Source organism: Grammomys surdaster, unplaced genomic scaffold, assembly GCF_004785775.1.
Source record: "Grammomys surdaster isolate TR1022 unplaced genomic scaffold, NIH_TR_1.0 125704, whole genome shotgun sequence".
Classification (NCBI taxonomy): Eukaryota; Metazoa; Chordata; class Mammalia; order Rodentia; family Muridae; genus Grammomys; species Grammomys surdaster.
In genome coordinates, this window is record NW_021620539.1 from 1,220,142 (window position 1) to 1,230,325 (window position 10,184).

Genomic DNA, 10,184 nt, shown 5'->3' on the forward strand with positions numbered 1-10,184 from the left:
CCCTCCCTCCCTCCCTCCCTCCCTCCCTTCTTTCTTTCTTTCTTTCTTTCTTTCTTTCTTTCTTTTTTTATTTTTTCCTAGACAGGGTTTCTCTGTGTAGCCCTGGCTATGAAATCCACCTGCCTCTGCCTCCCAAGTGCTGGGATTAAAGGTGTGCACCACCACTACCCAGCTCAGTTTATTTTTTCAAGACAGGGTTTTTCTCTATACCTTTGACTGTCTTAGAACTTAGTCTGTAGACCAGGCTGGCCTTGAACTCACAGAGATCTGCCTGCCTCTGGCTCCTGAGTGCTGGGATTAAAGGCATATGGTGCTACCATCTTATTTTACAGTTTTTTAATTTAATGAATTTTGGTTTGTCAAAACCCACTGCTAAGGTTATTTTTGTTGTATTGGTATTATATAAGCTTGGTTTGGAGAGAAACATTGTTGAAGTTGGTGGGGAAAACTTTTATGATAGGGTCACTAGTTCAGGCTAGCCTCCCCCTCCCCATGTAGCCAAGGCTGAGCCTGAACTTCTGACCTCCCACTTCTGCCTCTGACGCAGTGGGATTGCAGGCATGTGCATGTGCCATCTTTTCCTGGTCTCATGCAGTGCTGGGGAGAGAACTCAGGAATATACGCATGTTAGGTAACCCCCTCTATCAAACCAGCAAAAATATGTTACATTTATCATCTTGACCATTTTTACTAGTTTTTAAAATTAGTATACTGTGAAGCATAAAGATGTTTTCATAATTCTCTGTCCTTCTGGGTCTTCTTATCTTCCCACATTTAGGCCATTTTAAGTGTGCACTTCAGTAGTGTTAAGCATATTAATATTGTACATCATACTCCCATAATATTTTGTCTTAAACCTGAAACTGTATTCATTGAAGTATAATTCTTCCCATCACTCCACCCAGCTATAGGCAACTTTCTTTCTACTTCTCAGTCTATATAAGTTTGACATGCGTACTAGAATCATGCAGGATCTGAAGGAATGGAATCACAACACTATGTCCTTTTGTAACTGGCTTATTTCACTTAGCATACTAACATGCTTGAGATTTATTTACATTGTAGCATGTGATGGTTACTTTTTTTAATGATACATAATTCTCTCCCTCACCCCCTCTCTGAGACTTTTTTTTAAATCCATTCTGCTGATGTAAGTTTAGGTTTGTTTTGTTTAGAAAAAATTTTTTAATGAGATTATTGAAATTCTTGCCAAAGAGAATTTGACTTATAAAATTTTGTCTTGATAATGTAAGAAATAAATTCTGATTGTCCCTATGATGATTATCTAAACCAGTGTCTTTAGTGCATACACACGCATTGTATGCACGTGGGCTTTTGTTCATGAATGTGGAGACCAGAAATCAATGTTGGGTGTCCTCCTTAATCACTCTCTGCCTTATAATTTTTATTTATATTTTTGTCATACTGGGGTTCAAACTTAGGGCCTTGCACAAGACAGGAAAGGGCTTTACCACTAAGCTATGTTTTCAGCCCCATCCACTTTACTTTTAAAATGGGACACTCACTGAAGCTGGAGCTCACTGATTGGCTAGACAGTGTAGTCAGCAAGCCTTAAGATGGCCCTAACTCTGCCTCCTCAGTACAGGAAAATGTGTAGGCACATGCTGCACACCTGACTGTTTACATGGGTGCTGGGCATCCAAATGCAAGTCTTCTCTCCAGGTCCTAATGAAGTTGTTTTGGTTTTGTTTTTGATATTTATTTATCTTTAGTTTACATGTATATATGAGTGCATGCCTACTGCCCTCATAGGACTAAATAGGTCATTAGGTCCCTTAAACCTGGGTCCTCTGCAAGAGCAACAAGTGCTCTTAACTGCTGCCCCAAATCAATCTCTCAGGACATAGCTGGTGACATAGCAGCTGTCAGTTATACCAGACTCTAGAGTGTGAAGATGTTTAATGACTCTGTTCCTCACAGCTAGTAGCTTCCTTCTTCCACCAAAGGATTCCCACCACATGTCTTCCTCTCCAGGGCTGGTGCTATACGGATGAACTAGTCCTTGTGTTTTGTCTGTCTGTCTGTCTGTCTGTCTGTCTGTCTGTCTGTCTGTCTGTCTTGCCTATTCATTCCTTGTGAGTCTCACGTCATGCACCCAGCCTCACTTAGCTCCCTGTCCCCTGGTATCCACCCTTGCCCTTGCAGCTTCTTCCTCCCACACCGCCAAATAAAAACACACACACAAACAAAAAAAGAAACAAAACAAAGCATAGGCAGCATCTCGTGGAAGCTGTGGTATGTTACAGTGTCCCATAGTGCACCCCTCTGTCCATGCCCTCTGTCCACACACCTTCACTTGCAAATGTTCATTGCAAGGAGTCATTGGTCTGGTTTGAGATCTCTGGCTTCTGTGACACCATCAATATTGGATTCTCACTAGGACTCCTCCCAGTTATACTGTTGTTGCCCTGTGTCCTGTAGATGCTGCAGCTTTGGATCAGCTTTGGACTGACCCTTACATGTGCCCTAACAGTTCACAGAAGATAGAGAATTTAGGGTGGCCCAACTCAGAGTCCTAGATCAGGCCTGGTTAGCACATTGGTCACTTATCTTCCCACCAGGGTGAGCTCTCCAGCACTGCTCAGGCTCAGCCATCCAGTGCTGCCATTGGCAGGAGGCAGGGTTAGCCCTCCCACTCTCATGCCTGCAGGCCTCCAGAGCCAGTTCCACTATGCTGCCCAGTCAAGGTGTGGGGCCTACTCTCCCAAGTGCTGCAGCTGTCAGGGGCTTGGCTAGCTTTCCTCTCACACCCTAGGGGCTGGCTCACCCACTCCCCCTTCACCAGGACTAGCTCTGTTATGCTGCCCAGGTTAGATACAGGGTCCTCTTTCCCACCAGTGAGGGGCAGGGCCAGCTCTCCCATTCTTATGACCTCTGGGCCATCTCTCCCAACTACCACAGGTGGTGAAGGGTAGGGCGTGGGGAGGACATCACCCCCTTTCCCACTTCCCTTCACGGCAGATGAGTGGCAGGGCCAGCTCTCTTATGTTCACACCCACTGGGCCAGCTCTACTGGGCTGCCCAGGCGGGTCCAGTACCAGCTCTCCTGAGTGCTGCAGCCAGCAAGGGGCAGGGTCACCTCACCCACTCTCATGGCCCAGGTGGCAAAGGACAACGGGGCTGTTGGTTTATTTCTTATACATGATTTAAACAAACAAACAAACAAACAAACAAACCGTTTCTAGATCTCTTGCCGTTTTATACCAGTCAAAGAAACTACAGTGATTGTTTTTCTTTGTTGTACAACTCAGGAAGAACATTACCTTAATATTTTTCTGTATCTGATTGTGCAAGTGGCTCTGCTGTGGATGATCAGGACACTCCTGTGTTGAGTGGGTTAATGACTATCTCCTTGTGTTTTGTCCTCAGCACGCCGATGGGAAGCTTGCTGATGGCCCTTGAAAAGTACTCTGGTGAGACAGTTCAGGAGAGAAGACAGAAGAACAGGAAGGCATTGCATGAGCAAAGACTTGAAGAGTGGTAAGGAGCCTGGAAAGGCTGATCGTCTGACCTCCTAGCATGGCCCAGATAATGAATAGGGATTCTCGGAAGCATGCTCAGGACACAGCAGGTGGCTTTTCCTGAGTCTGTCAGTTCTTCTAGTCTGTGTTGTCATTTCATTAGGGGATAGGAAAATGAAAGGCACTGATTTTATTTTTTTTAATCTGACCAGGCTGTTTCTTTAGGTCTGCCTGTCCTTTCTTCCTTGGAGTTTCCTTCTTTCCTTCCTTTTTTCCTTTCTTTTTTCCTTTCTTTTTCTTTCTTTCTTTCTTTCTTTCTTTCTTTCTTTCTTCCTTTCTTTCTTTCTTTCTTTCTTTCTTTGTTTCTTTCTTTCTCTCCATTTGTGTATGTGTGTGTGTGTGTGTGTGTGTGTGACAGACAGACAGACAGACAGACAGACAGACTTGGTAGGTTTAACTAGATTTACTACAAGATCATTGTTTACTACAAGATCAAAAAATAGTTGTTTACAAGAGCATAAGCAACTTAAAGAGGCTATACTTCTGAAGAAATCATCTTCTGCTTCCTCAGTAACCATTGAAAGACAATAAATAAAGAGAAAATAAAGGCTCTCTCTGACCCACGAAGGAATTCTGACTGGTCCAGCCTTGTGCAGGTGCTCACAGCTGCTCTGTGGCCACCAGGCTGTGGCTATGCTGTGCCGGGAAGACGGAGCTCATAGCCTCCTAGTTCCTCCTGCTCTCGACGCCCTTCTGCCCTCCTCCTCTGTAATATTCCCCTGAGCCTTGGCGGGTGGTGGTATAGATGGGTGCTTCCTATTTTTTAAACACCAGGGGCTTGAGGCAAGGTGATCACCATGTGTTCCAGGTTTATATATTGAGACTTGGTCTCATGCCCTCTTTTGGTGTTCGTCTGAAGATAGCTACAGTGTACTCATATAAATAAAAATAAATAAGTCTTTAAAAAAAAATCTTCTTTTTAAAAAAATGTAGAAGCTAGAGAGATGACACTGGCTGCTCTCCCAGAGGACCTAGATTCAGTTCCCAGCACCCACATGGCAGCTTATAACTGTCTGTATTTTGGAGGAATCTGATATCTTCTTCTGGCCTTTGTAGTCATCAGACATGTATGTGGTGCACGGACATACATGCATCAAAACACCCATACACATAAAGTAAAATTTAAAAAAATTCAAATGTATAGCTCACATGTGTCGTGAATATGTATATAGTATTTCTAAGAAGAGTTAGGTTAAATGTGTATGTGACTTTTATATTTGTGCCTCTGCTTGAAAATAATATAGAGAAATGATTTTTAAAATTGTGCTAGCAGAAAATATAGAAGTCTAGACACAGGTAGTGTAGAAGAATGGTCAAATTTGATTGAGTTGAGACTTAAGTTGTAGGTGGCCTTGATAATCAAAGAAAGATACTAAGATTCTATTTAGGAAAAGAACCGATCTGTTAGAAATTTGATTCTACTTTTCATAAATATGTATCTGATTCTGCTCTTCCTAAATAGGTATCTGTAGCATTATCCTGTATGGCTTCACTTAGATCATTATCACATAGTTTTCATTAGCCATGGTCTGCTGGGAGCGTTTACATAGTGGTGGACACTCCCAGTCCCTCAGGTCTGAAGGGTAGGAGGGCAGGACCAGTAATTGCTCATAAGTTTCATAGCAAAGCAGGGAGGGTGTGTCTCTGTAAAGACATGTGCTAAAGCAGCACTGACATGTGCTTATCCTTTGATTGTAGGAGAAGCAGTCTGCAAGTCACCGAGTTCCTTCCTAGGGAAATTGAAAGTGCCTTAGAGAAGATTCAACCTGAAGAAGACGCTCAGAGAATTGAGGCACTGCTAAGCCTCCCTAGGAACCCTTCATCGCCAGATAAACAAAGCAAGGACTGAAGACCAGGGGTCTGTGTCTGGGAACACCAGTTTCAGGCTGCTCCTTGCCAGTGGCTGACAGATGTGAGTGCTAGCAGCTGTGGTAGTGGTGACTTGTCTCTGATCTCTTTTTTTACATCAAGAATTAGGCACTCAGAACTGGGCAGGGTGTCACTGACCTGTAACTGCAGCTGCGTGGGAGGCCAGGAAGCCAGTGTGAGGCCAGCTTGAGCTACCTAAGGAGAGCCTGCTTCAAAAATGTGCACCCACAGAAAATAACAGAGCCAAACATATAACCCAAATATTCTTATTTATTCCAATCATTGATCCATCTAAATACTTAACATTTCTATATCCTGCTAGATTTTATACAAGTAAAATTCTTCCCAAAAGATTAAAATTGTGTTGTCTGAATCACCTGTTCACGCCTCAGTCTTTTATGAATGTTCTCTTGGAGTAACTGAAGGAACTAGATAGAGGAGAATGGCCATGAGACCCTCTTCCTTAGGCCCTCAAGTAGTGTGGGCCTCTGTGCGTCTAGTTGTTTGGATTTTTTAAAATAAGAATAAAAGGTGATTCCTGGACCATTTGAATGTGATGTAACAAACTGGACGCAGGTGAGTAGCATTAAAGAAGCAATCTTAGGCTCCTCTCCCACACTGTCAGCAAAGCATCTGTGCTGCAGTCCACAGAAGACCCTGAGATGAGACACACCATCCCCACAGTAAGGGGCTGGCTGCCTGAGAGAAGCAACCTGAGAGAAGAGAAGCATAGATTTCAGCTATGGACAGAACAGGAGGAAGCACAAGACTGAGTCACATGGGCAGCACTTTTCTGGTCTTTGGGTCTGTTTTTTTCAATTTTAGTTACGTGCAGTTAATGGTCTGAAAACATTAAATGGAAGATCCCAGGACTGAGCAGTTGCTCAGTTTTTTTTTTTTTAAATGAAAATAAGCTTTATTACATCAAGTAATAAATACAAAGATGCAACAGTTTCAGTCGTTTTCTTCCAGATGTTGTGATGGGCTCACAGTAAACACGGAACTGAGATCTACAATCTCAGGATGGACATTTGCAGGGTGCTTGGTAGGTTGGGTAGATTGTTCTTTCTTCTGTATTTATAACCTGTGCATTTTAAAGATTGACTTCAAAGCACTCAGTCATGCAAACGCTTAAGCAGAGAAGCTCCATGAAGCAGGGTCTACACTGTACACAGGCGGGCCAGCTACTAAGCAAACGTGCTGTGGTCTGCACTCAACTCCTCAGAGGCAGGTGAGCTCATGGAAAGGAAGTCAACTGGGGTGATGCAAATGGAAAGTGTATTCAAAGGGAGGTTAAAGGGGACACTGGCATTTGGGGACAAAGGATAGCTTGCTGTGAAGTGGCTTCACAAACATCTTTCAAATGCTCAGAAAGAAAAAAGAGCTGGGTCATTCCTAACTACTTAAAATGCACACCGTTGGTTACTGCAAAATGTCTTCCCAATCATTTGAGTGTGGGTTCAGAGCTTAATGACTGTGGTAGAAAAATTACTGCCATTTTGAACAAAGCCTCTCATCTCCACGGAGTAGCGAGATGGGCCTTCAGACTGGCCAGGGGCTAGGACCTGGCATTACGTTCTGTTTCAGCCAAGCACTCCCGAACCAGGCTTCGGGCATGAATGATGCCTCGTTTTAGTCTCTCCATGGCGCTCTTGCTCCCTGCATATGTGGGTCTGATCTCTTTCCCCAGCTCTTCAATAATGGCCAGCAGCTCTGCATATTTACTCTGAGGCACTTGGCTATTTCTAGTTCCCTGGGTGTAGCCTAGCGATGGAGGTCCATAGTCACTCAGCAGCTGGCGATACTGAGAGGAAGTCGCCATGCTAGTAGACGGTGAGTGGACACCTCCTGGAGAAAATGGTGGCGATTGGGGTGGTTTGGTTTGGTTTTTTTTAATTCACGGAAATCATTCCAGATGCCCACGTCTGGCTCTATCTCAGCAGTTGCTCAGTTTTAAATTTTGTGCATTTCTAGATCGGATGATGAAATCTTGCCTCCTAAGATAGAGCACATTCCTTCTCCTGGTGTTTCCCATTCTCTGTCCATCTGTCACTTAGCCTTGATTATCAAGTTGAGTGTGTGGAATGGCAGTGCTTATGTTCAAATAACGTCATTTAATGACTCCAAAGCGCATGAGCAATGCCACTAACAGTTCACATGCACCATGACAAGCTGTGCGGTGCACCCTTTAAGCAGAAAGGTGAGCATTGCCACCATGTTGAGGATCCAGTATTGTACACAGCTTCAGGCATCCACTATGGTCCTGGACTGCATTCTACAGATCAGATGGAAGCGAAGAAACTGCTAGCATTTGAATTTGGAGTTGGACTTACTGTTAATAAGTTGGTTCTACTCTTAAGCAAGGTCTAAAGAACAGTATAGGAATAGTCACAAAAGCTAAGGACTCCAGGGATAAACCACTCGCTTTCCATTTTAGCCTGTAGCATAGCAACTGTATGACTTACAACAAAGCCATATGATGAGCCTAGAGTCTAATACATAGTAGGCAAGCACTCAGCCAGTGAGTTACAGCCTCAGCCCCACTGTACTTTAAGTCTCAGAGTTTTCACTAAGCATAGTAGTATATTCTTGAAAGTAGTTTTTAGTGGAATTATTTAAGTGTGATATTGTTAAGTATATATTTGCAGTCCTTGACATACAACGTCCCAAATCCTGGAAACCCACAAGTGATAGTGTCTTTGTATGTGTATGACAGCTGGTGGCCTCTTAGAGATGAGGACTGGCCACCTAGACGTTCTTAGCAGAGCATACAACAGGCACTGTCAGTCCCAACTCACAACATCTAGTTAGGAAGATGAACTTTGAGGTGAGCTGCCTCCAGTGCCAGAGATTGAGTCACCATGCATGTGAAGTTTCCATGACGACCCAAGGGATAGTGCTAGAAGGCTGCTGCTTACCAGAGGCAAGCACCAGGGAGGACGTGGAATCTCTGCACTTTCCTGTGCTTCATCTAATGTATGTTTTCATCAGAATGCCTTTTACAGCAAACCAGTAAGTATGTTTCCTTACATCCTGTGATTGCTCATCAAACAAATTCGTTCCATAAGGAGTTGCTTGAACTCAGTTTGTAGCTAGTTGGTCAGTTATGGGATGAGCCTTTACCCTGGGGGAGATGATGGAGCAGAGCTAGTGAAACTACATGTCCACTCAGGAGTAACTGCTTCCTGGCTGCCTGGGGAAATCAACAGTTTGGGTGGCTACAACGCCTTTTGTGTTGGTAAGTGTGGTAAGGGAGAAGGGGTGTGCGTGCGTGCATGCGTGCGTGTGATTTTCCCAATCAAAATTTTAACACAGTGCCTATATTATACTAAATACAGCTGTAAGGAAAGGCCTCTGCACTGGTGTATTGGCACAGTAAATTAGTGTGTTATTGATGAGTGTGTTAGAACCATACTCATAAATTATGTCTTTCATAATTACCCCACTTATACATTGACAAATTAGCAAATATCCATTCTGTTCATTGTTTTACTCATAGTAACATGGACAAAATTTTTAAAAATTATAAAACTAAAGAGATGCCTTTAAAAATAATTTTACTTTACCATAGATAAACATCTGAGTAACAAAACCAAAGTATAACTCTTAAAAACAACTAACACTTATTAAATGTAGTAATCAATAATTTAATATAACTTACTTTTGTAAGTTTCTCTTCGATTGATCCTCTTTTGTCACTAACTTTTTTTTTGAGGACTCTTGGTCAGCCTGATCATCATTAAGTCTGATTAAATGCAGCAGCTCCCTCCTCCCTCCTGCTTTTCTTTGGCATTGCTTTCAGTATCTTGTTAGCTTTTTGTCAGTCTGCTGCTTTGTTTTCTTTAGTGACTTTATTCTGAGAGCACCCACATAAAAATGAACCTGTTTTTTGGACAGTACACCAGACTTTGGCCCCATTGAGAAATTTGGCTGCCATTTGATGTCCAACTCCAAAATATCAGACAAGAATATCTGATTGTCGCCGGGTGGTGGTGGCGCACACCTTTAATCCCAGCACTTGGGAGGCAGAGGCAGGCGGATTTCTGAGTTCAAGGCCAGCCTGGTCTACAGAGTGAGTTCCAGGATAGCCCAGGCTATAAAGAGAAACCCTGTCTCCAAAAAAGCCAAAAAAAAAAAAAAAAGAATATCTGATTGTCTTCACTTAAGTCCACTGCTGGCCTAGCAAGTTGTGGATTATAATTTCAGAGAAAAGGGAACCTTCAGTATAGAAGCAGTAGTTGGCTGTTTCTTGTTTTCCTTTTCTTTGGGAGACAGGGAGAGCGGCGAGTGGGATTCAGAACAGGGTCTTACTATCTAGCCCATGCTACCTGGAATTCAATCTTCCTGCCTCAGCATCCTGAGTGCTGGGATTACAGGCGTGTGCTACTGTGTCTGACATACATTTTGTTTTTCAGTTCCATTGTAGCAGATCTATACCAAAGAGTGTAAGCCACTTCCAGGAATCTGAGGAAGTTCCCTGTAAGGCTAGTATCACTTAAGTCATTTATGTGAGGACAGATTATTACTTAGTAAATAATTTTATTTTAAATGAGAACTATATCAAGTACTATGTAAAGGGGCAAAGTTGCCTACAGATATTGCAAGTCCAATATGAACTAGTAAGTTACGATCTGTACTTCCAGCTTGACTTTTGCTTTGAAGTATGAAAGGCATACATTCATCTTAGATGTCAAAAGCAATTAATTTCGGTTGATTCTGTTTTCTCTTGAGGAAATGAAAGGATGAAAAGGAAAATACCTGGAAAGGACTGGC

General features: G+C 43.0%; 2 protein-coding genes across 2 annotated transcripts in view; one reads left to right on the plus strand and one right to left on the minus strand.

The window, feature by feature from the left end:
- The window catches only part of Timmdc1 (translocase of inner mitochondrial membrane domain containing 1), a 28,878-nt gene extending 23,091 nt beyond the window's left edge, over positions 1-5,787 (plus strand). The window contains exons 6-7 of the mRNA XM_028788179.1: positions 3,391-3,501; positions 5,241-5,787. Coding sequence (XP_028644012.1) covers positions 3,391-3,501; positions 5,241-5,391 — 262 coding nt within the window. The 3' untranslated portion in view covers positions 5,392-5,787. The remainder of the gene's footprint in view (positions 1-3,390; positions 3,502-5,240) is intronic.
- A 526-nt stretch (positions 5,788-6,313) lies between these two features.
- On the minus strand, positions 6,314-7,568 carry LOC114639431 (cyclin-dependent kinase 2-associated protein 1-like). The gene has a single exon (XM_028788180.1). It carries the CDS (start codon positions 7,231-7,233, stop codon positions 6,970-6,972), a length of 264 nt encoding a protein of 87 aa, XP_028644013.1. The 5' UTR covers positions 7,234-7,568; the 3' UTR covers positions 6,314-6,969.
- Positions 7,569-10,184: the final 2,616 nt, after the last annotated feature.